General features: G+C 54.9%; 2 protein-coding genes across 4 annotated transcripts; one reads left to right on the top strand and one right to left on the bottom strand.

The window, feature by feature from the left end:
* Positions 1–24313, top strand: LOC117652707 (protein eva-1). Its single transcript, XM_034397800.1, has 11 exons — positions 1–157; positions 6584–6733; positions 8203–8346; positions 8444–8683; positions 20696–20964; positions 23333–23355; positions 23400–23498; positions 23578–23634; positions 23755–23782; positions 23961–24057; positions 24216–24313. The coding sequence occupies exons 1-11, from the start codon at positions 1–3 to the stop codon at positions 24311–24313; spliced, it is 1362 nt and encodes a 453-aa protein (XP_034253691.1).
* LOC117652432 (phospholipid scramblase 2) lies at positions 23698–27889 on the bottom strand. 3 transcript variants are annotated; one of them, XM_034397330.1, is made up of 9 exons: positions 27739–27889; positions 27085–27329; positions 26837–26983; positions 26063–26170; positions 25694–25911; positions 25416–25583; positions 25180–25341; positions 25052–25093; positions 23698–24827 (listed from the first exon to the last, which is right to left on the bottom strand). In XM_034397330.1, the coding sequence occupies exons 2-9, from the start codon at positions 27314–27316 to the stop codon at positions 24816–24818; spliced, it is 1089 nt and encodes a 362-aa protein (XP_034253221.1). In that variant the 5' UTR covers positions 27317–27329; positions 27739–27889; the 3' UTR covers positions 23698–24815. The 3 variants fall into 3 exon arrangements, with proteins under 3 accessions (XP_034253221.1, XP_034253222.1, XP_034253223.1); XM_034397331.1 differs by lacking the exon at positions 27739–27889 and adding an exon at positions 27604–27723; XM_034397332.1 differs by lacking the exons at positions 26837–26983; positions 27085–27329; positions 27739–27889 and adding an exon at positions 26246–26564.

Below are 27889 nucleotides of genomic sequence, written 5' to 3'. Positions count from 1 at the left end.
ATGTCCTCGTGGGGGCAGTACTCTCTGTTGCAGACCGTGGTAGAGGCGTGCCAGAAGAAGCGTCTCTGCCAGTTCCAGACGGCGCCGCGGACCTTCGGCAACGACCCTTGTCCCGGGGTGCGCAAGTGGGTGGAGGTGGCCTACAAATGCAGACCATGTAAGTAATTGCCGTTTAAACCAAAATAATTTAACGCCGGTGGTTTGTAGCTCTGCTTTTCGGCAAGATTCAATCGCGATTTAGAACGTTCGCTCTCATGAATCTTTAGTACTTTTCCTTTCTTTGGAGGGGAAGGGTGCTCTGCAAACTCAAGAGTGTACTCAGTACACACACAAAATCTATGTGTGTACTCAGTACACACTTCTAGGTGCGTGCTTACAAGCATGCACTTCTAGGTGTGTACTTGCCTAAGCACGCACCTAGAAGTGTGTACTTGAATGAGTACACACTTATAAGTGTGTACTCAGTGAGTACACACATAGAAGTGCATGCGTTTTCCCTATGCCACGCATGCACCTCGCAAGTGTGTACTCACTAAGTACACACTTATAAGTGTGTACTCATTCAAGTACACACTTCCAGGTGCATGCTTAGGCAAGTACACACCTAGAAGTGCATGCTTGTAAGCACGCACATAGAAGTGTGTACTGAGTACACACATAGATTTTGTGTGCACTCTAGTTAGAGTGTGCTCATGAGTACACTCTAACTAGCGTGTACTCAGATGAGTACACTCTAACTAGCGTGTACTCAGATGAGTACACTCTAACTAGCGTGTACTCAGATGAGTACACTCTAACTAGCGTGTACTCAGATGAGTACACTCTAACTAGCGTGTACTCAGATGAGTACACTCTAACTAGCGTGTACTCAGATGAGTACACTCTAACTAGCGTGTACTCAGATGAGTACACTCTAACTAGCGTGTACTCAGATGAGTACACTCTAACTAGCGTGTACTCAGATGAGTACACTCTAACTAGCGTGTACTCAGATGAGTACACTCTAACTAGCGTGTACTCAGATTAGTACACACCTACTCCACAAACTCAAGTGTGTACATAGTACACTTCAACCTGAAGTGTACATGCATGTACACTTCAACCTGGAGTGTACTTGGCATGTACACTCCAGGTTGGCGTGTACTTGCCAAGTACACGCCAGGTGGCGCATACCTTCAGGTACACTGTTGCTGGCTCCTGCAGGTATGAGCCACCTGGCATGTACTTGGCAAGTACACGCCAACCTGGAGTGTACATGCCAAGTACACTCCAGGTTGAAGTGTACATGCATGTACACTCCAGGTTGAAGTGTACATGCATGTACACTCCAGGTTGAAGTGTTCATGAATGTACACTTCAGGTTGAAGTGTACTATGTACACACTTGAGTTTGTAGAGTAAGCACGCCTGGCAATTTATGCAGCTGAAAGTGTGTACTCATTTGAGTACACGCTAGTTAGAGTGTACTCATCTGAGTACACGCTAGTTGGCTGAGCGATAGCGAAGCCTGTTACTCCAGTGGGGTTGAAAAGTTTTGTCTGTCTGTCTGTCTGTCTGTCTGTCGGTCTGTCGGTCTGTCTGTCCGCACTACTCCTCCTGAACGGCTCGGCCGATCTCGGTGAGATTTTGCACACTTCTTAGGTATGTCCTTGGCTCGGCACACGCGAAATTTCACCATCCTAGCTCAACTGGTTCAGTTTTTATAGGCGAAAAACACCTAAAAAACGGCGATAAATAGAGATTTCTGCAGATAGACCACTTCTGTCTTGGAGAAAGGGGGGTCTGGGGGGCGGAGCCCCCCAGCCTCGACAAGTTAAAAAGTGACAAGGGTCAAGATCGTGTTATCTGTAGATAAAACAACTCTATTTACAATGTAGGGGGGTCTGGGGGGGCGGAGCCCCCCAGCATTCAACAAGTTAAAAAATAACCGACAACGGACGAGCCATTGCCTGCCGCAGGCAGGCTAGCGCCGCAGGCCAAGGTAGGTACGCCAGGCGTGGATTGGAGGAACAGGCAGCGAGACATCGCGAAGCCTGTTACGACAAGACGCGGTCTGGCGTAAACCTACCTTGTTAGAGTGTACTCATCTGAGTACACGCTAGTTAGAGTATACTCATGAGCACACTCTAACTAGAGTGTACTGAGTACACTCTTGAGTTTGCAGAGTGAGTTTTGGTCCTCAGTAGTAGAGTTACCCCCTTTGCTCTTCCCGTCAAAAGTGAGCCGCTTATTAAGTGTGTAGCTCCACGTACGTGGCGTGAGCCCAGCCCTTGGCCCAGCCGGGCTAGCCCTTGGCCCAGCTCTTGGACCAGCTCCTTGGGCCAGCCCTTGGGCCACCCCACTGCCTTATTAAGGATTCACCTTCATAAAACAATTTCGCTTCCTTCTTTTTATGAACCCGGTCATCAACGGCTTGCGACGGACCGAGCGGGCTGGCCGATCAGAAAGACCCTTTTTATCATTTTTTATTTAAAAAATCGCTTCATTTTATTTTGTTTATCCAAGAATTTAAATTTTTGCGCGCGCTGGGTTGTGGCGCGTTGCGGTGGGGGTATTATGGACTTGTTGCGGCAGTTGATTAAATCTAGAGAGGCTTTGCATCTTTGTACGTCCTTCCCCTTCCTCTCTCTCTCTCTCTCTCTCTCTCTCTCTCTCTCTCTCTCTCTCTCTCTCTCTCTCTCTCTCCCCCTCTCCCTCTCTTTGTCTCTCATTCCCTCTCGTTCCCTCTCAGTCCGCTCTTATTACCGTCTCACAGGGGCTCCATTCCCTATATCAAAGCACACCCCCTCACCCTCTTACCTTTATCAAGAAGAAGAAGGAAGGGAAGAAGGGTGGAGGGTGGGGGGAAGGGGTGTCGCTTTGCTCGCAAAGCACGTCCCATAGGCACGCTGGAGGGAAAAGTTGGCCCACCTCCGCTAATCTTTGCTGAGTTACATTGTTCTCGACGCGAACCTAGACGTGCCCGTCTCGTCTCCGTTCGGCTGTGCCCGGCTCAGCTCAGCGGCTCGGCTCGGCTCGGCTCGGCTCGGCGTTGGCAAGTAATAGCCATATCGACGCCCCACAATGGAAGCTGAGCGAAAAGGTTTACGAGAAGCAAGCTCCAGCCTGGGCCCTGGGCCCCGTCTCGAGGCGGGCTTGGCCCAGCCAGGCGAGCCCCACTTGCCCCCTCTTCCGTGACGTGATTTCTGGATGTTGTTATCGCTTCCTTCGGCCATGAATATTTATCAGAGTTTTATTTTGCGGGCCGTGCGGTGCGAGGAATGGGACCTAATTTACCCGAATGGCATCATACCGCGACCCCACTTTTATGTTCTTTTTTTGCTGTTGTTCTCCTCTTTTTTTCTGGACCGCGTAGTGGAAGCAGATTGGCCGGTTTTAGTGGGGCTCTCCCTCTCTATCTCTTTTTCTTTGGATTGTCACCGCCGGGGAAAAATATGGACCGCGGTGTCGTTGAGTGTAATTCGGTCTTTCCACCGGAAATAACGATGGTCTTTGCATGCCATGCCGGTGCAGCGCGGGAGGGAACGCCCGGGGAACGCCCGGAGAACGCCCGGAGAACGCCCGGAACACCTTGTGCTGGGCCGTGCTGGGCACAACACGCAAGCGGCGCACCGCGGAAGGTGGTTGGGGCGGGACCCTGTTGGGTGGGGGCGCAGAATTTCGACAAGGGTCGGGATTTTTCCATTTGCCCCGGCTCTTGGCACGGTGCTGTGTTCATGCCGTGCCCGCTGTCTTGCCGTGGCGTGGCGTGGCGTGGCGTGGTTCGGCCACGTGCCTCGAAATCATATCACAGAACGCCACGCCAACGGAACGTGATCCCGCCCATACTTTATGCAGGTGGTGATGTGGGGTGTGTCTGGAGGGCGGGGTGGGGCGGGGCGGGGCGACGTGGTGCGGCGGCCTAGGCGTGGGCGTGAGTAGGTGCGCCGCCCCACCCAGCCCCGCCTGAAGCGCGAAGGTGCGCGCCGGCCCGCCGAGGTGGGCAGTGTTTTTATAGTCCTCTTTTTATCGTCGGTAAAACTTTGGGGAGGGACAGAGAAGGGACGCTAAAAGTGACCGTGGTGGGGAGGGAGGGGTGGAAGGGTTGCGTCTTTTGACGTGGTCGCGGCGAGTAGCCCGAGGCTAGCCGCCCCGCGCCGCGCCGCCCCGCCCGGCGCTGAATGGCGGATCGAGTGGGAAGGATGACTGTGCCTGGGGGCTCGCTCGGTCGCTCGGCCGCCCGGCGTGCCCACCCCTACCCAGCGCAGCCTGGCGAAGCCCCGCCGAGGGTAAGGACCTCCTTGAGACTGTGCGGCTGCTGGGCAGACCAACGTCCTTGCCGTCCAACCGGAGGAAAGCCTTCTCTTCTTTCAGCGCGCGGTCTCTTGGGTGCTCTGGAGCGCTCTGGAGGCTCGCGGCGCTACTTGATTGCATTTACCGGCAGCACTGCACACCGCCTCGGTTCAGCAGGACCCGCTTCGAGAGGAGGGCTTTCATTGAGTAGCCGTCGAACCGTCGCCGAGGTGGCGCTGTCCCCACACGGTAAACTGTTCCTGGTCTTCCCAGGAACTCCCTGGAAATCGTCTATGCCTTCACCTAGGGCCTCCTGGGAAAACCAGCTTCCGTTTTTACCGTGCAGCAAGCCCCGGCCACTCCGCGGCCCTGGAGGCCACGGGCTGCCACGGGCTCCTAGGGGCCACGGCTCCTTGAGGTCACGGGCTCCTGGAGGCCACGGCTCCTGGAGGCCACGGCTCCTGGAGGCCACGGCTCCTGGAGGCCACGGCTCCTGGAGGTCACGGCTCCTGGAGGTCGGTCACGGCTCCTGGAGGTCGGTCACGGCTCCTTGAGGCCACGGGTCCTGAGACACGAGTCCGGAGCACCCAGTGCCTTTCCAGGAACACGAAGACGGTCCACTGTTCTCTCGGTAAAGCCATGCAGGAATCGAAGCATGTACGATCTACGCAGCACCACCCGGCACCACCCTTAGTTGACTCGGTTCGCGGAAAGACCATGTAGTTCGAACTGTCGCGTGCCTCCGAGTACGATGTGGACCGAATCCGGTACACTCGGAATAATTGATTCAAAACAAATACAATGGGCCCCTTGTGGGGTCCGGGTGGGGCCGGCCGTCCCGGCCGGACACGCGCGGCTAATCTCGTGCTGTCAAAGCACCGCTCTCGCCTTGCCGCTTAATTGAGTTGCCCCGGCCAGACCCGACTTGATGTGCCGCCCTCCTCGCTGGGGTGCGAGTTGCTGGAGGACGCCGCCACGCCGCCAGCCGCCAGTCTGTGGCGCTGCGGCGCGCTGCGGAGCACTGCGGAGCTCGGACCGGGGCACAGCTTTGTTTTAGAACACAATGAAGCACTCCGGGTATCGAGATCAGAGTGCGGACAGTCTGTGTTCGGCCGTGGCTAGCGTCCCCCCCCCCCGGCCCGCCCAAAGGCCACCACGCCACGACACAAGGGCCGGCAGTCATCAAGCCCCTGAGCCATCTGCGACTACACTGGTTCCTTCGTCCCCCAGATTTGGCCCTCTCCAGTGTAGGCCATGTATGTATGGATGAAGGACACGATTGCCGCAGGCGGCCGTCTCGAGCTGGCCGCCGCTTTTTCGCTGCGAATCTGGAATTGATGATCGATGTCCTCTTGGCTGGAACGCGCGGTACATGGAGTGCACGCGGAGCGACGCAGAGCGACGCAGGGCGATGCGGCGGCAAGGTCAACATCATGTTTCTGCTCCTAAGCCGGGGAGGCTGCTCCTCTCCGGGAAAAACACGCTTACTACTTTTAGTGCGGGAAATGGCCGGTTTCCGCAGAGGATTAGAGCGAGACGGAGGCATTCATCTCGCGTGCCAAGGCACTGCCAAGGCCTGCCGAGGCCTGCCCAGGCCTGAGGTTGCCGCTGAGCGACGGAGAGAGCGTCGGAACGACTCGTGTGATTTACTCGACTGCATTTGCATAAGTCGAACACCCTTTGGCATGCGTTCACATACTTGCTGTGCGGGTGCGGCATATTTCACTTCGCCTGCTGCCCGCCGCTATAAAACGTACGTTGGCTGCATTTCATCCGTTCAGAATTGTAGATGTATTGCCGCCGCAAAAATGCGTGTGTCGCTCTGCGCGTGGGCGTGGCAGGGCGTGGCAGGGCGTGGCAGGGCGTGGCAGGGCGTGGCAGGGCGTGGCAGGGCGTGGCAGGGCGTGGCAGGGCGTGGCAGGGCGTGGCAGGGCGTGGCAGGGCGTGGCAGGGCGTAGCAGGGCGTAGCAGGGAGTGGCAGGGCGTGGCAGGGCGTGGCTGGGCGTGGCAGGGCGCGGCGTCGGAGGGGGTGTTATTTAAATCAGTGTACACGCGCGGACTCCAACGTGTGCTTGGAGGGCAGGCTGCCACCAATCATTGCACCGCCGGAGTTTGACAAGAACAGTCATCACATGGTCGGGCGGCGCCGCGGGCTGCTCTGGCCTGGATGCCGTTAGCGCGCACTAACAAAGCAGAAACTTTTACACCCCGACATTTAGGGCGGCCAACTTCCCGCTCCTCGGTTTTGCGTCGTCGTCGCGAAATGAAAATAATTAATTTGTCTCCATTATTCTCGTGTTTTTTTGTTGCAGACGAATTCCGCTCCAAGGTGGCCTGCGAGAATGAGATAGTGCAGCTGCAGTGCAACCCCAACTCGAGGATCGCAGTGTACTCCGCGTCGTACGGCCGCACCGAGTACGAGTCCATCCAGTGCCCGCAGCCGCAGAGAGTCCCGGAAGAGAGTAAGTGCACCGACAGGTTGTTGAGGAACAATAGAAAATGTTCTGCTGGGGGAAAAAAACTTAACAAGGAGGAAATCTGCCTGGTTTAAGCGCTGCTGTCGTGTTTTGCGTCGGCCGCGCCGCCTCCTAACGATGCAGTACCCGAGTCCAGGGTTGTGGGTTCGAACACCAGCTGGCCGCTTCGTTTCCCCACCCCGCAAGAACGGCGGAACGCAACGCGGCGGGACGGCCAGTTATTGTTGCTTAGTTTTCATGGCCTTTGCTTTGATGGTGCCGGGCGGCCCGCCGAGGCCGCGCTCGCCAATGCCGATGAGAGATGCTCCGCACAGTGGGCCAGAAGACCGGTGGAGGCGGCCAAAACTCTAGACGCGATGTGAGCTCCAAAGTCGCTAAACACGAGTCGAACCGAACGTGTGACCCCACCAATGGATTGCTCTCCGAACGAGGAATCCATTGGTGGGGTCACACGTTCGGTTCGAGTCCCATTTAGCGACGCTGGAGCTCAAAACGCGTCTAGAGTTTTGTCCGCCTCCACCGGTCTTCTGGCCCACTGTGCTCCGGCCGGCGTCCGAGGATGGCCACGCCATGGCCACGCCGTATTTTAATTTCGTCTTCCTTTGAAAGGTTCGAACGGCAATGTTTTGATAATTTATCGCGCCGTTGGGCGAAGCAAGGCGAAGCAAGGCGAGGCAAGAACAAGGGTGGCTCTGATTTCCCCGCGGAGTCGCAGGCCGGGGCTGGCCAGGGCTCGGCCAGGGCTCGGCCTGGGCCGGGCCGCCGTGAACAAGTAGCGTCGCGAGGCCGCCGTCGTGGCGCCGTCGCCAAGTATGATTCCGCGGCACTGCCCCCCAGGGGCCGCGCCGGGCCGCGCCGGGCCTGTCGACGGGCGTCGCGAAGGCGCCACGTCGCCGTCAATCATCGGCCAGGTGCTTGTTTACCGAAGCCACGGCGGCGGTCGGCCGGGCGCCGCACAGTGGGCCAGAAGACCAGTGGAGGCGGACAATACTCTGGACGCGTTTTGAGGTCCAGAGTCTCTAAATGGGACTCGAACCGAGCGTGTAACCTCATCAATCGATTGCTCTCCGAACGAGGAATCCATAGGTGGGGTCACACGTTCGGTTCGCGTCCAATTTGGCTACTCTGGAGCTCAAAACGCGTCTAGAGTTTTGTCCGCCTCCGCCGGTCTTCTGGCCCACTGTGCGCCGTCGGAATAGAGATTGATTCCGAATAGCCCGACAAGCGTTTTGTCTCGCTCGCTCCTCGGAACGCCCCATGTTGGGGAGAGAGACAGAGCGACAACGCCACTGTCCGGAATCGGCCAGCAGGTGGGGGCCAGCCCTCGCTGCGACCAGCCGGTCCGGTGGCACCCTTGTCTGTCTCGCTCTCGTGCGGGACGCCCCACGAGTGCGAGAGAGAGGCCTGGGAACCAGTCTGCTTGACGCTCTGCTTGACGGCGTCTCTGTTCGCAGCCTGCCTCACCAGCTACGCCACGGAGACCGTCATGAACATCTGCCACGGCAAGCGGACGTGCAACATCGCCGCCGACAAGGACACTTTCGGGTCGCCGTGCCGCGCGGACTCCCGGAAGTACCTCAAGGTGGTGTACACGTGCGGTAAGTACGGGGACCGAGACGGGGACGTGCAGTCCCGTGGAGCACAACGGCGCGCGCGTGAGAGAAAAACTTAATTTGGTTCTTCGCTTCCTCTCAGTGCCGCGCAAGGTCCTCAAGGAGGAGTACGAGGGCCGGCCCGAGGCGGACGAGAGCCCCGACGACGTGGACAACGACTACGAGGGCTTCGACAACACCGACGAGTACCGCGGCGGCGCGGCCTCCTTCTCGCCCGCGCCCAAGCTGCACGGCGAGCCGCCCGCCGACAACCGCAGCGCGCCTGTGCTGCTGTCGCCCGGCACCAGGGCCACGCCCAGCGCCAAGGCCGTGGCCGACTCCGGTGAGTGGCCGTCGAACCCGGCCGTCGACTTGTCTAACAAAGAGTCACTTTGGGCATCTTGGCCTGTTAGAGTGCTAGCGTACTGCATGTGTATGTTTGTCTGGGTCAGTGCATGGCGGGGAAGCGACACGGTTTGGGTGACCTTTAGACCGGGGTTTTGCGGAGCACGCCGTGCTACAGTGGGCCAGAAGACCGGCGGAGGCGGTCAAAATCCCAGACGCGTTTTGAGCTCCAGAGTCGCTAAATGGGACTCGAACCGAACGTGTGACCCCACCAATGGATCGCTCTCCGAACGGGGAATCCATTGGTGGGGTCACACGCTCGGTTCGAGTCCTCCTTAACGACTCTGCGGCTCAAAACGCATCTAGAGTTTTTTTTTCCGCCTCTACCGGTCTTCTGGCCCACTGTGCGTGCGCGTGTTGTGTGGCGCAACGTCGTTCAGCTTTTCACAGTGCAGGCCCCGGAGTCGCTGGCGCGGCATGCCGCCCGGAGAGTCGTTCCGTCGCTCTGTCCCTGTCGCGCTCACGGGGCGCCCCCAGGGGTGCGAGAGAGACAGAGCGACGCTCTTCGGAATCGCTCGGCGGGCTCCGGGCGACGGCGGCACGGCGGCACGGCGGCGGCGGGGTTAAAGTCTCTCCAGGGTGTCCCTCTGCAGTGGCGCTGCGCTGCACTAGGAACAACGAACAACAACAAGATGCTGTTCGGGGCTAATGTACCGGAGAGCGAACCACAAATTAGAAAAAGCAACCCCGAAAAACAAGCGACAAACATCCCCTTCCGCTCCAACGGGACGACGGGGTCTTTTCCGAACAGTGCAGCCAATGCCTGGAGGTGGCAAAACTCGTGCGCGTTATTTTGACATTTTTACTGACAGAGGAGCGCAAGGCAGGCTAGAGAGAGAGGGGGGCCAGAGAGCAGCCCGCGGCGGCGCCCGTACTTACTGTCAACCTGGAGTGTAGGGGCGTGTGCGTCGGAATGTGTGCGCGTGTGAGTGTTTTTCCAGAGGTGTGTGAGCGTGTGTGTGTGGGGGGGGGGGTGTGGTGGTGTGTGTGTGTGTGTGTGTGTGTGTGTGTGTGTGTGTGCGGCTCCCCACTGCCCTCGAGATGGTAATACCTCAACTGATTTCACGGACAATTGAATCCGGTAGACCGGCCCCGCCGCTGGGTGGGACAGTGCCGCTCCGTATCGCATCGGATACAAGGAGGAATAAAACTTAAAATGGGGCGGCGGGCGGGCGCGGGCGGGGCGGGGCGGCGGCCCTGAGGGGCTAAAACGAGAAAAAGGGGGCAATGCTGCGTAAATGGCCGCCATAAAGAGTCCGGGTCTGGGCTGGGTGCGAGGCTGGGCGCGACCACTGCCCGGGAGGTGGCGCGGCGCGCGGCGCGCTCAGGGCCCATCATGGACTGCCCGCGCCCTCTCCGACACCTCGCCCCGTCAGCGCGTCAGCAGCGGCACGTGAGTGTGTCGCCCTTGTTGTGTATTCTTCTCGTGCAGTCCGTGCTCGACGATCGTCGTGAGTCTGTTAGTCGTGCCTCCGTAATTCTCCGTCGCGATCCGCGTTTGAATGCAACTCTATGTGCGTTCCTGCTGAGGGATCCTCGGGCTCCGCCACACAGTGGGCCAGAAGACCGGTGGAGGCGGCCAAAACTGTAGACGCGTTTTGAGCTCCAGAGTCGGTAAACAGGACTCGAACCGAACGTGTGACCCCACCAATGGACTCCTCGTTCCGAGAGCAATCCATTGCTGGGGTCACACGTTTGGTTCGAATCCCACTAAGCGACTCTGGAGCTCAAAATGTGTCCTAGAATTTTGGCCGCCTGCGTTGGTCTTCAGGCCCACTGTGCGCCATGGCTCCGCGGTGGCCGGCGGGGACCGCGTTGCCGCCATGTCGAGCTCGGCGACAGGACAGGACCGCGCTCGCCTTGCCCAAGCCCGGCCAGGGCCGCGCCCGGCCACGCCGCCTTGTGCCCCGGTGAACCGGCAGAGAAATCAGTAATGAAAGGAAGGAAAGGATGAATGATTCATGCCACATAATGAAAATAACCTGACGTGACTTGATGAGCCCCGGGCAGCCCTGGGCGAGACCCAGGTAAGGCGCGGCCAGCCCCAGCCAGCCAGGCCCAGCCAGGCCCAAGGCTCGCCCAGGCCAGGCCGCTCCTCCCGTCGTGTTTCAAGGTCCGCTGGGCCTGGCCGGGCCGGACTCGGTGGCCGGAACTACCCCCACCCCTCCCACCGCCAGCAGGCCGGGCAGGCCAGCACCACCCTGTCTGTCTGTATACATTGTCGAACCATTCCGCCGCCGTCTTCCTCTCTCGGAACCACGAGGTGAAACAAGGAAAGGCCGTCGCCTACTTTTGCTGCTTCGAGGCGCAGACGGCGACGAGAGAGGGACAGACAGACAGACAGACAGACAGACAGACAGACAGACAGACACACCGACAGACAGACAGACAGACAGACAGACAGACAGACAGACAGACAGACAGACAGACAGACAGACAGACAGACAGACAGAAGTGAGGGAGAGCGCCTGCGATGCAGAGGGTAGGCAACACGCTCCACGTCGATGCGTTACGGGCGAGTCTACGCGCGGTTCCGCAGGCGGCGCAGGCCGTGCAGCCCGCGTGGCAACGGAAATGGGAGACTCTCTCTCTCTCTCTCTCTCTCTCTCTCTCTCTCTCTCTCTCTCTCTCTCTCTCTCTCTCTCTCTCTCTCTCTCTCTCTCTCTCTCTCTCTCTCTCTTCCCTGGGCATATCTGTGTCCTCCGCTCCCTCTTTTCTTCTCTCCTTCTGCCTCTACCTCACTCTGAGGAGAATCCCTCCCTAAGCACTAATTTTAAGTACCCGCCCGCGCAATCCCAAACGAACGACCAAAAAGGACATCTTCGCGTCGGTTTTATCACTAGGGCAGACCGTCTAGGCCGTCAGACAGACCGAATCACAGACAGACCGAATCACAGACAGACCGAATCACAGACAGACAGACAGTCAGACAGACAGACAGACAGACAGACAGACAGACAGACAGAGAGACAGACAGACAGACAGACAGACAGACAGACAGACAGACAGACAGTCTGGGCCGGCAGACGGACAGACAGACATCACCGACCCGTCCCGATGTCCAGACCTGCCACGTCTCAGAGATGGCCTACCCCGTACTGTGTGCGTACGAGGCAGTGCGGGGTGTTTGTTTTCTGTGGCTGTTGTTGCTGTTGGTGGTGGGGTGCCGCGGGGTGCCGCGGGTGGCTCTCGGAATGGAGCAGCCAGGCGGGCTCGTCTTTTTGCTCCCCAGTCGGCTTATATCCACACAACCACCACCACCAGAGGCAGCAGCAGCACTTGCCACATAGTGTGCACACATTCTCGTGATGCAGCCACAAGGGGGACCGGCGCGGCCTGCACTGGGGAACGGCTTCACTGTCAACTGCTTCCGGTCTCACACACTCAGAAGGGGGGGGAGAGGAAACAGAAACGACGAACTTGACATTGTATCGGACGAATGCGGACTTGAAGCGATTTTGTTGGTGTGGGATACTCGTCCTTCCACCCCGACCCGCGCCCTCCGCGTCCGCGGCGTGTCTGTGCGTGTTGCGCACACTGTGTACACACTGCAAAGAGCGACCTGCCCCTTTCTCACCTTAGGAGCGTGTGGACTGGAGGAGAGAGAGAGAAAGAGGCCAGTGCGGTGTTCGTTCGCCCCACGAGCATTTGTTCCAATGAGACTTTGAAGAAAGAAGTGTGAGCTGCGCTCGCCGTTCTGCTCAGGGGAGACTTGTCAGTTTGGCCATCCATCGCATCGTCCCGGGCTGCCAGCCCTGCCTGCCTGGCTGCCTGCCTGGCTGCCAGCCCTGCCTGCCTGGCTGCCTGGCGGGCGGTGTACACGGCAGGGCTCCCCTCCAGGCCCGCCTCGCCTTCCCCGGCGCTCCCTCGGCCCATGTAGCCCGTCGTGTAGTAAAGCTGTGAATTGCGTCTCGGCTGTAAAAAGGCGTTAGCGACGTGTAGGGTGCAAGGCTCGGGGGGCGGTTGAACGCGGCCAAATCTGGGTCAGACTAGCAGTCTGTCTTTTTTTGTGGCTTTTGATTTCGTGCATTCCCTTTTGCTGCATCAGATAGTCTTCGCTTTCATCTCGACCTTTCGCCGAGGTCGTCGCTAATGGGCCCGCCAGGCTGCGCTAGCCCCTCGGCCTGTCATTGGTCGCCTGCTTGTGCCGATGGCGGCGTGGCCGCTGCACAGTGGGCCAGAAGACCGGTGGAGGCGGACAAAACTCTAGACGCGTTTTGAGCACCAGAGTCGCTAAATGGGACTCGAACCGAACGTGTGACCCCACCAATGGATTGCTCTCCGAACAAGGAATCCATTGGTGGGGTCGGTCACACGCTCGGTTCGAGTCCCATTTAGCGACTCTAGCTCAAAACGCGTCTAGAGTTTTTTTGGCCGCCTCCACCGGTCTTCTGGCCCACTGTGCGCTGACCAGCCCGGCCGAGCCCGGCCCGGCCTTCATCTGGCGAGCCAAGCCAGCTCCCCCATTTCTATTTGGCGGCAGATGTTTTCTGGCCAAATGAAAGTGAACTTGAAAGTGTCTTCTTTGTGGAGCGCGCTCGCCTGCGGGCGGACCAGGCCGTGGACCAGGCTGTGGACGGGGCGTGCAAAGCGGCCGGCAGCTGGGCCAAGGTGCCCGCCGCCTAGTCGCCTGGCCGCCTCGCCGCCTCGCCACTGGGAAAGGAAAGGTCCTTCAGATTCCTCCTGATTCCTCCGGGCGACTCGGTGCCGTGAAGCCAGTGCCATTGTAGGGCTACCTCGCCTCCAGTTTCCCTTGGACATGATTTTTACTCGGAATAACACAGCAGCAGAGCGCGCAGAGCGAGCAGAGCACCTTGCCACTAATTCCAGTCCTCTGTCAGCGCGACAGCAAGCTGCGTGCGAACGGCGCTGTACGCTCCGTCTCGCTCGCTCTCTCTGGTCGCCGCTTGGGAGACTCAACCGAAGAGAGAGGCAGAAGCGGCGGGATCGCGCTGCCGCGAGGCGGTGGTGCCAAAAATTTGAAGCACTTAATCAAGAGCGGCGCGTTGTCGGCGTGGCCATCAGTAACCGAATAGCGTCCTCCTCCTCGGTCTCCTCGGTCTCCTCGACCCGACGAGCGAGTTCGAAGGCTGCTTTCCTGTCTCTGTCGCAGCCCGGCGCAGCCCGGCGGGACGGGCCGTGAGTGCGACAGAGACAGCGACACTCTTCGGAATCAGCCCGCTGTCGCGGCTCGGCATGGCGAGGCGTGGCGAGGCGTCAGCTGTCCTCCGGTGTCCTTCAGGAAGGCGAAGCGGCAGTGGCAGGCAGCGGCAGGCAGAGGCAGGCAGGGCGGGAAGGAAAGGGGATCCCAATTAGACAAGTGTAGCCGCCGAGCCGCCGAGCCCAACCAGCCATCGGACATGGCCGCCATTCATTACCATCCTCTTCCAAGTTAGCAGCCCCGCTTACCCATCCACACTGTAAAAAATATGGCCAGAAAAAACTCCTTTCGATTTTGAGGCGTGTGTCAGAGGGACAGATCGTTGTTTCACTTGATAAGGTGTAAATCGGATTGCGCCACTGTGGCATCTTCATTTTTCTGCCATATTCAGTACGTAAAACGCACCACTGACACTCCAAACGCCATGAACATTGCACGTATGGTGCAATGCGTTGAGACATTGCACCACAAGTGCAATGCGACCCGAAAATGCCCTACGCTAACGCATGCGAAGGCATTACACATTCACGTGCGATGCAAGTGCACCAACTGACGCAATACTCCCAGTGTTTGGAATCTCAGTGACAGTAAAACCATCTCCTGAGATTCTCAGTCGATTTTCCTCGGAATGGACCGTTATATCCTGAAATCCTTGGGGATGGATTCGTTCCCAACGCGACAGGTGGAGGGGGAGGGGGGCGGAGGCGTAGCCTCCTGGAAGGTGGGCAAAAAGTCGCACGTTGCCCCGTAGGTAGGCAACTTTCGTGACAGCGTCACCCTTACCCCTCCCCCACCCCACCCCACCTCCAACCCCAACCCCTATCTGGATCCGCGCCTGCAACGCGAATGTGGTGTACACAGGGTCTTCTTCTCCTCCTTGGAACTTGGCGGCTTGTAATTGAATTAACCGCGCTGAGCCCCGACGGGGCGCCGGGCCGGCCACGGTTCCATGGTGGCCAGGCCACGGCCCAGGCCACGGCCCCATGGTGGCCAGGCCACGGCCAGCCACGACCCATGGTGGCCAGGCCACGGCCCAGGCCACGGCCCCATGTGGCCAGGCCACGGCCCAGGCCCGACTCCATGGTGGCCAGGCCACGGCCCAGGCCACGGCCCATGGTGGCCAGGCCACGGCCCAGGCCACGACTCCATGGTGGCGGCCACGGCCCAGGCCACGGCCCCATGGTGGCCAGGCCACGGCCCAGGCCACGACTCCATGGTGGCCAGGCCACGGCCCAGGCCACGGCCCCATGGTGGCCAGGCCACGGCCCAGGCCACGGCCCCATGGTGGCCAGGCCACGGCCCAGGCCACGGCCCCATGGTGGCCAGGCCACGGCCCAGGCCACGGCCCAGGCCACGGCCCCATGGTGGCCAGGCCACGGCCCGGCGGCCGGCCCGGGCTTTTTATCCCCCGATTAGGACGCCATCTTCACACCGAACGCCACACTGCCAACTTGTTTTGACTTTGACGCAAGTTGTTGTTGTTGTTGGGCGATAAAGAGCTTAGGCCGGCCGGGGCTTCTGGACAGGGGCGAGGGGCGGGCGGGGCCGAAGGCAGGGTGGTGTAGGGCGCCAACGCCAAAGGGCTATTCTTGTGCAGGACGAGAGATTCCCGACAACATGCCCGTAGTTGTTGTGATGGCGGTCGGATGCCGCAAGGGCACTGCGATAAGACGCCCTTTTCGACAGGAAGGGCGGCGTGGCCTGCCTGCCTGCCCGCCCGCCCGCCTGCCTGCCAGCCCTGCCAGGGCGGCGCGTCGTCCGAGACAAGCACGGCGTCAATGGCCACGCCGCGAAGCCTCATTGTCGTCCGCATGACGCGCCCCATTCTGCCAACTTCAAGAATTAGTTTATCAAAAAAGTTGGGGCGGGAAATTTACCGGCCCCGCTGCTGGGCCTGCATTATTTGGGGGGCAGGGCGGGGCGGGGCACACCGCGAGTGGGAGGGCGGGGGCTTTGGCGGGGGCCTTGGCGGGGGCACGGGGGTTAGTTTAGTTGTTTTCCCTCGTTCATCCCAGACGACGCCCTATCTCATTCCAGCCAGTCCCTCTCTCTCACTCGCTCCCCCTTTCCTCCGGCTGACATGAGGAATAGGTGTTTGTGACCGCACCCCGCCCCGGGCCCGGGGTGTAAAGCCCCCGCCCCCGATAACCGCTGAGGACACGACTATCTTCATCTCTCTCATTGCGCGCCCTTTTTGCGACGCCAGAAAGAGACAGCGGCAGCACGGCAGACAGCCCCGAGGACGTGGCGCCATGTCTGGCTGGAGGTAGCAAAGACGCCCTACATGGCGGGGCGGGGCGCTGACCCGACGCCACCAGACAGAGCCAGCGAGGCTATTGCGCGGGGGAGAAATCAGTGTGTAATAATAGCTCAGCCTCGATGTCTGTTGCTTTGTCCTTATCGCGGGTCGCGGAGTCGCGGAGTCGTGGTTCGAGTCCCGGCACCGCGTCCCTTTGTCAGCGCGGCCGTTGCACCCGCCGCGACTACACCGCCAAAACTTGCCTGCAGTGTGAATTGAGACGAGTCAAGTTGCCGGGCGAGCAGCGAGGGCCGAGGGGCAGACTCCAGAGCGGACAAGTCGTCGCGGTGGACGCCCCGCCGCTCGAACGCCGATCGCCTAGTCGGATCGACAGAGCGTAAAGCAGCGGCCGGGGCCAAATTCAGCGCCCAGCGAGCACAGAGCGCGCGGGGAATGACCGCAACACACGCCCGCCCCGCCCCGCCCCGACGCGTCTCTGCGACGACTAACTTCCCCCATCAATTCCTGCTCGGCAGGAACACCGCGAGCAGGGCGCGGAGGCGCGGGCTGCGGTAGGACGGGGCGTGGCGCCTGCAGCCTGGTGAATGTATTTACCCACGTTTAAAGTTGGCGTGCGCAGTGTTGGGGCTCATGTGCAAGGACCTTCCGTATACTACCCTCCCTCCCTCCCTCCCCCTCTCTTTCTCTCTTCTCTCTTTCTCTCTCTCTTTCTCTCTCTCTCTCTTTCTCTCTCTCTCTCTCTTCTCTCTCTCTCTTACACACACACACACACACACACACACACACACACACACTTGCACGGGCCTTGCCTGACCCAACATAATGCTGGTTCTGGTTGCGGCCGGCCTGTGGTTGTGATTGTGCGGATCGTGCGATTGTGCGGGGCTGACGGATCTGCACTCCGCAAGCGTCGCTGTGCCGCCGAGCCGCGCCGAGCCAAAAAGCCCGTGCATGATTGATGTCCAATGATGGATCGCTGCATTTTCAGAACATGCGAAGCTCGAGCTAGAACGCCGCAGAGTTGACAATCATTTCAAAAAAAACTTCTTCAATTTTCAGTATTTTTTTCTGAAGTTTAGAATACATTTTCTGAAAAAAAAATTAAAAAGTGCCCTGAAGAAAAAGCGTGGCGAAACCATTTTAGTTTACGCACGGGTCCGCTCGAAACCGGCGGTGGGCCTTGCCCGGCCTTACCCCTTTTCCGGCGGTGCCCCACTCCGCTGTCTTGCAGCCCCAGCTGGTGAGTGCCACCCTTGGTGCCGCCAAGCCACGCCACGCCGCGGCCGGCTGAAAGCATATTAATTAAATCCGCAGGGCAGATACACCTGCTGCACTGCCGGGACTCGAGTCAGAGCCGACCGAAAGCGACGCCACGCGACCCCGGTGGGGTCACATGCCTCGCCCCCTTTCACACACACACACACACACACACACACACACACACACACTCATACGGGCACCAACGCGTTGGACCGCTGCTGTGCTCGGCTCCACGCCACCGGAAAAAGCGATTAATTATTCCATCCAGGATGCATTGGAATTAATGGACGGAGTGCTCCTGCGTTCAACCACTACAAATATCCTTCCACTGAATTATTTTATTTTTTGTTCATTTTTATTTATTTTTCGTGTTTTTGGCCCGTTTTGTAGGTTACGACCAAATTTTTTATTTTAAGTTCGACATACGCTTTCGAGGGTGCTGAGGACGGAATGACGCCCAACGAAATTAACAAATTTTATAATGTACGGAGTTGCCGATTTGTATCACCATTTTTCCTGTTATTCCAAAGATCCACGCCTCTCCACTCCCTAACATGCTCCCCCTCCGCGGTGGGTCTTCATTCGTTTTGATTTCGCTGAGCGAGGGAGCTAATTGCACTGGGATTTTATTTACCTTTCGCACACTGGAGGTGAAATTGGCAATATTTGGCTGGAGCCAAGCTGTGCTGGGGTGTGGCGTGGTGCGGCGCGGCACACCAAGCGTAGGGAGGGAGGGAGGGGGGTGGAGGGGGGTCGCCTCGCGCCAACCCTTCGTCGTCGCTGCACCTAGGCTGGCTGCCAGTGCACGGCATAGGGTGGCAGAAATGGCAGAAAAGGACCCCCTCTCCCCCCAATCCCTCTTTCCCGATCCCGCCCTCGCCCCATAACTGTGCTGCCTGCTCTGTTTGTTCCTCTTTATATTTTCACGGTCTCCGCGGCGGTAAACAAGCGGGCGCGCTTTGGGCCGCAAAACGGTGTAGCGCCGAAATAATAAAATAGGGAATAGTACACCGTAAACGGCGCTGCGGGAAAGCATTGGAAAAGGGGAACACCGCTCCAGATCCCACAAGCGACGACGCGACGACGAAACGTGTTTGTATTTTTCGCGGGGGTCATTTTCAAACGGTCGCGTCGAAATTTCTCCAATAGATTGGTGGAAAAATCGTGGCGAATGTGACGGAATTCCCTGTCTCGGCCCGTTTTGCAGAGTGTCGCTTTGTCGGCGGGTCGTGCATTTTTCAGGATAGCATGATTGCGTCGCTCTGCGTCGCTCTGCATCGCTCTGGGTTCGAGTCTCGTTCGAGATGCTGTTCAGGCCGGTACTAGCAGAAGGCGGTGGGCTTTACCCTGCTCGAGACCCAGTCCGTTCGGTCCAGTCGCTCCAGCCCTTCTCGCTGTTTTAGTGCCCCCGTCTTGGCGTGGCGCGGCGGCGTGGCCATCGAGGACCTCGTCCCGGCCGTCCCGGCCATCCCGGAGGCACCATTGGCACCTCGCAGAGCTGCCCAGTGCCGTGAGCGCCGTGTGCCGTCCGAAGCGGAGTCCGAAGCGCGGAACAGAGTGGAGTGGAGAGCCGGGATTCCAGGATTTCTGGGTTCGCTCCCGAGGGAGTGCACTGCCGCACCTCCTTGCCAACCCTTGTCTGTCTGTCTGTCGGTCGGTTTGTCTGTCTGTCTGTCTGTCTGTCTGTCTGTCTGTCTGTCTGTCTGTCTGTCTGTCTGTCTGTCTGTCTGTCTGTACGTATGTCCGTCCGTCCGTCCGTCCTTCCGTCCATGTCCCTTGGCCCGTGCGGTCACCGTCAGGGCGGCGGTCACCGTCAGGGCGGCGGTCTCCGCCACCCTAACCCACGCCACCCGCAAAAAACGCAAAAAAAAAAAATTACCGAAAGCTAGGAAACTTGACTGTGAAAGCTGAACGACTTTGCGGTGCGGACGTTAGCGGAGTGTCGCCAGCGCGCACTGACTACGCCAGCTCGCTTCCAGCCAGCCTTCCTGCGCAATAGGAAACCAGTGCGGGAGCATGCTGTAGTGTTGTCTAGTAAGGTGGACTTGCATGGCCTGCAGCCTGACTCACCCCTTGTAGTGGTTTTCGTTCTCGCCGTCTTCGCCGCTGCCAGTGGCGGGGAAACTGTTCCGTGCTTGCTTTACTGTGGCGTGCCGTGCATTCCGTTTGATTCTGTCCTGCCAGGCTCGCCAGGCTCGCCAGGCCATCAGAACAGCGTCTCCAGACCCGGCAGCCCCCGGCCCGCTAAACAAATCGACGCCCCACCCCCCACCCCCCGCGCCGGCCCACGGCCTCGGCCCACCAAGCGGCCCCGCCCCGCGCAGCACCAAGACCGCCTGGACCACCAGGACCCCGAGCAGGCCGACGACGGTCGACGGCGTGCCGGGAGGCCGCTGGCCGCGCTGCCCACGGAGTCCACCGCCGAAGACGGCGTCGACGGCGCCCCGGAGGAGCAGCAGGACCTGGAGCTGGACGACCTGGCGCAGATCAACTGCACCGTGACCATCTACACCGGGGAGAAGCCCTCGCCGCGCGTCATCGGCATCATTTCAGAGTGGATTAACACGTACAGTTTCATGAAGCGTGAGTATCTGGGGGGGAAGGCCGGACGGGACGGGAGGCCGCGGCGCCGCGCGGCGCGGAAGACAAGAACCGTCCTCTTTAAAACCTGCCGATGGATTTTTGCCGTTTTTCTCTGTTTTGACGTTTAAACTAAAATCCGTGTGGTTTGAAAATGATAATACGTCCGAACTGGTCCCAACTGCCTTCAAGTGGGTGCAATTTTTTTAATGTGACTGGCTTTTGTTCATTTTTTGAGAAGCGTGGCTGCCGGCACGGCCAGCTCGAATGCGGAATGGAGACACGCCGACGTGTTGCATGGCATGCAGTGGACTCACAAGCAGCGCAATCATTAGTGTTGAGCTTCATTAACATGCCGTAGTGGTTCAGCAGACATGTAATACCGTTCTTTTAAAGTTCTCTATGGTAGTTTATACGTTACCTTCTGGCTCCTTTTTTCTTCTTTCTTAAGAACCCTAGTTAAGAATCTCTCTCGTAGACACTGGTGTAGAAGTTGAAGTAGAGTATCGAATTTTTACTCACTTAGGAAACAATAAACTTAGTTTTGATTTTACTATTAAACTGGTTTTTTGGGGGGGAAGGTGTCCTGAAAATCAAATTGCGGAAACGTTTGCTCTGCATTTCTCCCAGCAGCCCTCGTGCCTCTGTTCTCTGTTGCCCCTATTCTAACGCCCGGCCCTCTTCCACAGAGAACCAGGAGAAGCTGTACCTGTACCTCACGCTGTCCATCTCGGGTGGGCTGCTGCTGTTCCTGGTGCTGGTCATCGGGCGCCTGCTGGTGCAACGCCACCGCGCCAAGTCCGAGGCCAAGTTCCGCGCCGCCAACTCGGCGCCGGACCGCATCCCCAACGGCTTCACGGACGACATCAGCGAGATCGACGCCGACATCGACCTGACCACGCCCGTGGCCGTGCCCGCGGTCGCCATCCACTCGCCGCCCCGCCACGAGCCCGCCGAGGTAACGTGGACTTGCAAACCAAGTGGAAGCCAAGCGGCGACCATGGCGGCGAGGCGATACCCCGCGCGCCGCGCGCATGCATGGCGGGGGTATCGTCGCCGACAGCCAGGTGCACTGGTGTCTGTGTGTGGGTGTGTCGCGTCGCGTCCTGAACGCAGTCTCTGCTCTGCCCCGCAGGTTGTGAGATACGGCACGCTCCGCCGCGGCCAGAACTTGGGGCTCGGCGTGGCGGGCGTCGCGGGCGGCGCCCCCGTGGACCTGATGGAGGCGCCGCGCAGCCTGAACCGCGGCGGCGGCCCCAACCAGCAATACTACTACGGCTGACCCGAGCTCCCGGCGGGGTCCGGGCACCTCGCCACCCTGACAGTGGTCCCGCCGTCGCCCTACCGAGGGGTGCCGGCACCGCTGCCACCCGGGCCTGCCCACGGGCCGCCGCCAGTGGGGGTCGTCGTCGACCCGACCTCCTCGCCGCCGTCGTCCGTCTGCCCGCCGTCGCGGACCTACTGCTTCTAGCGGTTCGCCTGCACCGCCACGCGCGGAGGCAGCAGCCGTGGCGGTGCAGGCGGAGGTGGGCCCCCGGAAGACGCCTACATGCTGGAGGACGACACGCAGATCCGGCGGACCAAGAGCGGCGGCCTCATGCTGCCCGGCGACGTCGTGGACGACGCGTCGGTGAGGCTTCCGATGGACCTGGTGGACGTCGTGGACGTCGTTGACGTGCTGCCTGGGCTGCCGGGGCTCAGGCCGCCGGCGGGGATCGGCGGGTGCATGCCCGCCGTGGAGGCCGCCAAGGCCGCCGTCAAGCCCGCCGGCCCCGCCGAGGGAGTCGCGGGAGGCACCCTGACGCGGGACACCGGCACGCTGACGCGCGGTGGCAAGCGCAGGGTCACCTTCTCCTCCGACCCCCCGGACGTGTCCGTCGTCCCGGACGTGGACCTCGAAATGGACGAGCTGTGCGTGAAATTGTGATAGCGTTGCGAGAGCTGGCCCGCCGCCTGCCGAGCCTACGCTTGAGGCCGCAGGGCACCGCAGGGCTAGGAGCCCCAGGGAAGCACCAGAAAAGCCTCCGTATCCTGCCTTAGACTATTTCGCTGTACCCGCCATCCGTCCCCTGAACCGATCCCTAGTGGAAATCTAGTCAAATGAACGAATGTATTGACAGGAAATAGTGTTATGAGAGTGTACCCGAGGCTTTTCTATCCGTCCCTGTGGTCAAAGTTTCGCTCAAGTGCACTGTAAGCCATCAGTGTGGGTCGCCTCGTTGCTGCATCTGTGCTAGGCTAGTGCTAGTGTAGACGATATGATAGTTTTCATCAAGTAACTATGATGTGACTCAAGTGCATTGCTTTCAAACATCAATGGTGTTGCCTTGACGGTGAGTAAACAAATGGAATGACTTTGTAAAAAAAAACTATTTTATAAACAGTTTGTATTTTTTGTACCTTTGGTCGTAAGCCTAGATGATATTGTCAAAGCTATTACACTTGTTGATGTTATACAGTTATGGATACTTATTGCTGGTGTACATTGTTTTGTTTGTTACTTATTCACATGTTGAGACTTTTGTTCATTAATAATAACTTATTGTGCCTCATGTGATGTCATCATACCAAATATTAAGCTATTATGGATTGTTACTGCACTGTGAACATGATTCAATATTTATTTGCATGATTTTGTTGTTTAGATTTTTCTTTGTCAAAACAACTTACATTTATTTATTCTTAATTTTTCTAACTCATGCCATTTTTTTAACATGTTCAGGCCTTTTACTACTTAAAACATTTGTCGTGCAAATTATTTTGGGGTGACTTGATAGGAAAGTTTAAAGAAAGGACGATCCCACCTCTATTCAATGCAAGGAAAAGACTACTTTCGAAACTCTACACTATTGTTTGTAAGAGAGAAAAATTATTTTTATACTTATGAATGTCATTTTATGCTAGTGGGAAAGTACTATCAGATGTTTTATGATTCTGTTATCATTAAATTTTTAAAAAACTTGTTTGGGGTAATATCATAGAAAATCGCTCAAATATTACACCAGATATATTTGTTGTTAATCAGAAAATACTGCTGTATGTCGCACTCCCTTCCTTACATGTTGGCCTCAGTAAAAGTTCTGGGGCCCCTTTCAAAAAAATGGAAAATTTTACAGTTCAAAGAATACAAACTATAATTGGTCTTCGATTAGCACTATTATTCTAAACCGCAAGGAAACAAGTAAAACTTGTCAGGAAGTTTTCGCACAAAATAATTTCAGGAGGTGAAAACAACATGACTGTGAATAAGAATTTAACCATAAACGTACTACAGAATGTCAAATGTATTTGTGTGTTGTATTCTGTTACGTACTTCTTTCCAGCAGGTACTAGTCTCACAGGGTTACAGGTAAAAGCAAACTAGAATTAAGAGTCATTTATGTTGAATTGTAGAAAACTTCAACTAAAAAGGTCTTATCTCTTCTCTGAAACTCAAGTTTCACATAAGAGAAAAATGTTGTATCATTACAATATAAGAGACTTTGAACCAATGTTTGCCCATATTTTTATTTATTGACAAGGAAAGTAAAATACATTTGACTGCTAATTCATGGATCACTGTTGTTTACAGGACTCCTTATCATCTTTCAGTAAAACTTCTTTCAGTTTCACTAAACAGCACTGAAAGGTAACATCACGTACTGTGAGATTTTGGCATGAGGAACAGAAACTAAAGGAATCTAGACTTCAATTCAAATCTTTGGTTCATATATTTCATAATCTTTTAACACATCATCAAATTTTACAGAGTATATATTTTCTCAAAAGTGGCAAGGGTAACAAGATGGAATAAAAATACAAATAATACCATGATCTGTTAAGTCTTAAATTTACACAATATTGTTCCATAAAAATTCTTATAATAATTGTAAGTTTTTTTATAAAGAGAATATTTTGTTTTTCTATAGCATAAAAATAAGACATTTTAATTTTTTTGAGTTTTATGCGATGCAGACTAGAGGTTACAGTCATGACGAAGCACCAAAAGCAATGGTGAAGAAACTTAGTCAAATTGAATTAGAAGGCCACATTTCATTATGTGTGTGGTCAAGTACACATTGAAACAAATACAACAACGTAAATACAGACAGTCACACCCAAACTGGACAGCCGATGTTGCCGTTGTAAGAAATGGTCTTTGCACAATCAGCTTTGAGATGTCTGGGCACCATTGCATACGTATTAACATTAACATGATTAATAAAACAGCTAGCAGTATTAAGGGTCCTAACATTCAGGTAACAATCAAGGAAGGCCGTCACAGTATGACATTCAGTCAGCTAAAGCACTTCTGGAATAGTTTGTAGTTTTTATCTAAGTACACAAAAATACTGAGTGTGCAAAGATTCTTGATCTGTATTTTAAAAAGTATGAGAGATACTATAACAACCAGAACACTCAAAACACAATACCTCAATGCAATTTAAAAAAAAGAAAGAAAAAAGACAACACACAACTTACAAGAACAAAATTTAAAAAAAGAGAACACACAAATTACGAAGGTAGCCCTACTTAGGGTAAATGACAGTTACTACTAGTAGGATTAAATACCAATAAAGGAAGCACAGCAATAACTTTTGTTTTACCTGGCATGGCAAAAAATGCAATAAATATCCAAGAAAAACAAAAAGGACAATACAAACATGTGCTAAGTTTCAAGAAACAAGAATAAGGCTTTAAAGACTATAACTCAACATTAGTCTTTTCTTTCAGTGACAGCATAAACAATAGCACAGAAAGTTTCAAAACGTGTCATGACTCACCGGCTTGTTACGGTGAAGTATGTTGCTTCACAATGTTTTGCAGATCCTACAACAAAGCCTGCACAGAAGATAAGATAAAATTAGATGTTGCATAACTAGGAAACACATGCAAGGCTCAGCAAGTGGTAAAGCCTGAAGTGCTGCATAACAATTATTTGATGCTGGGCACTGCATCAAGTAATGATTATGGGTTTGCCAACAAGCTGTGACAAAACATTGACTTGTCCAGCTTGTCAGGTGTTATTGTTCAAATGATGAAATCGCTCATAATATTGGACTTACTTGCACAGCACCATCTTGCTTCTTCTCAAAAAACATTGCATCCTGAAAATAGTTGTTTCATTAAATAGTAGCTGGTGAATACTAAAATTACATTATCATGTCTACAAATTGGAGGAAGGTCTACTCACTATGAGGAAACACGCTCCAAGCATAACAGCCTTCATACGAACATCCAAGTCCATGGGGAAGGTGATCCCAAAGTGATCAGCATCTGTAAGTGCCTCTCTCAAGACACCAGCCCACTGTTTGTAAATTTTGCCGACTTCATGTTCCCCATCTTTACTCAAAACCTGAGGAACAGTAAATGAATGTGGAGAGAAAACAATATGACAAACAAAAGGAAGATAAGAAACAAATGGCACACCTTGAATTTAACATCACTGCCACAGATGCTGAGAGTGCAGAAAGGTCCTTCAATTCGTAGAACGACTTCATCATTATGATCTTTGATGACAAATTTGGGTTTCAGAATACTCCATTCTTGTTCGATTCTGCCAATGGTATTACCAGGCGGGGAAGATACCTCCATAGACTGGTAAAAATATAATCAAAAATTCAGGACACAGTAAGACTTGACGAAATTCTTTCAACATTCAAAATAAAAATGAGACAAAGATAATAAAAAACTGGGTATTTAATTACCTGCAAGCAGCATGGGAAGCAACACGAGTCACATGCTAGTGGACGGTTGAGGTGAATTACTTGATTGTCAAAATTATCCAAAATCTTCATGTCAAATGGTCGCAATGGACCACAGCAATTTCGTGTCAAGCAATCAGTGTCTTCAACCGCCTTGTATACTTTCTGACCCATTGAGTTTTTCACAGTAAATTTGTTTTTGGTCTCAAAGCCAGTCAGAGCTAGAACAACAGTTACAAGATGCAGTAGAAACAAAATAGGCAAAATCAATTTAAAGTACAAGTACAGAAGTACCAATGAACCAACAAAATTCTTTTTGAAAAAGAGCAAAAATAGACACACCAAAAATAAAACAAAAAAAAACATCTTTACCTTCAAGAACTTCTACTTTTTGGTGCACAAGGAGTTGGTCAATCGATGTAAGGTATTCCAAACCTGGCGGGCACATCGGAACGCCTTGAGGCAAATTCATCCAAACGTCTGGAAAAAAGACAGCCAATTCAATGCAAATTGAAATCTTACAATGAAATGTATAAAGCAATTCTTAAAGACAACCTTTGTTCGCTTTCAGTTAAAAAGCGGAAATAAGAAATGTCAGTTGATGCAGAGAGCCAGAACTGGTCGGGTACATTGCACACAGTATTCTGAATTTTTGACCAACATTTTCTCATGCTGAGAGTCTTCAAAAAAAATCTGAGTTGTTTCCACCAATGCTGCTTAAGCTTTTTGTTCTCCCAAGACAACTCACAAGGACAAGATGGATCAATTAACTCACAACCTTTCATTTTAAGAATGTCAACCTAGTAAGAATCCAATATTTCACCAATGTTGTGACTCTCTTTCTCTCCTGCTACACAACAGTGGAGCTTATCTCACAGGTCTTCTACCCACGAACGTCTCCCCACTCCTGCATACTTCATCTTTATCTACTGGAGGCACTCTTATCAACCCTAAGATAGAGGCAGTAGCCGCAGAAGCAAACATCACCCTCCCAGTTCAAGCCAAAATTGAAAGCCTCACCCAAAGATGTTTGGGGGAGGCGGTAGAATTTATTGTCTAGTTTACATCTGGGCTAGTAACCCGCCTACAATTTTAAAAGACTGATGTATTGTGGAAAACCACAAGTCTATTGGAAGAGCATCTTACCTCCTGAAGCTGCTCCAACTGAACCTGGCTGAACAGTTACAGTTTGTCCCGACGGAGGGTAGGCTTGTCCTCCAGGAGGAGGGTATGCAGCTGGGGCATACTGCGGCGGCTGTTGCCCTCCAAATCCCATGGGCTGCCCATAGCCACCTAATACGTAAGAATACAAATCAAGAATTGATGAAAATGTCAGAACAACAGGTAATGTATTTAACTAAAAAATGAGCTTAAAAATGAGACTGTGTACAAACCAGGTTGGGGGTAAACTTGTCCATCCGGAGGGGCATAGCCAGGCTGCGGATAACCAGGCTGCGGGTAACCAGGTTGTGGGTAACCAGGCTGAGGGTAACCAGGCTGAGGGTAGCCAGGCTGCGGAAAACCAGGCTGGGGATAACCAGGCTGTGCATTACCTGGCTGAGGATAGGCAGGTAGTGGATAACCGGGAGGAGGAGCAGTAAAACCAGGTTGTGGCGGTTGTGACATTATTTATTTTGGTCTGAAAACACAGAAAAGAAAAGAAGCGGTGTAAATAAAAATTCAAGAGCTTGTTTGCACCAGGGTGCTAATAGTTATCAGGCTTTTCTTTAAAGGTAAGGGGTACTAAACTTAACTCAGAAACCGATTTGCCTTAACAAACTATAATGTCAGTGCATTGGATCAATGAACATTGACAGTTGGAGATGATATGAGTAAACGAAAATTTCTTGTCCAAGAGTAAAGAACGATCGAAACAAAATGAAATGAAGGAAACAACAAAACAAATGGCTTACGATTCTAAATTAAAAGAGGAGAGGGTGTGGTTTAAGTTGGGTTAAATTGAAAACTGTCAGGCACCAATTGAAATTGCGCCACAATGAAAGCAGCAAGAGTAAAATTATCGTATATAACACAAGAAATGAAGAAACCTGTATTCCAGAGAGGGGAGCCCAGCTGATGTCAAAGAGTTGTAGATGTTAGATGTGATAAATGAAATTTTCTAGCTTTTGCTAATTTTCTACTGCTGCTACTACAGAGGTATGTGGCGCTGTGGGTGGACAGCAAAAGAACTTCTACTGC

This window comes from Thrips palmi, unplaced genomic scaffold, assembly GCF_012932325.1.
Source record: "Thrips palmi isolate BJ-2018 unplaced genomic scaffold, TpBJ-2018v1 HiC_scaffold_7, whole genome shotgun sequence".
Lineage (NCBI taxonomy): Eukaryota > Metazoa > Arthropoda > Insecta > Thysanoptera > Thripidae > Thrips > Thrips palmi.
This window is presented reverse-complemented; position numbering and strand designations above follow the sequence as displayed.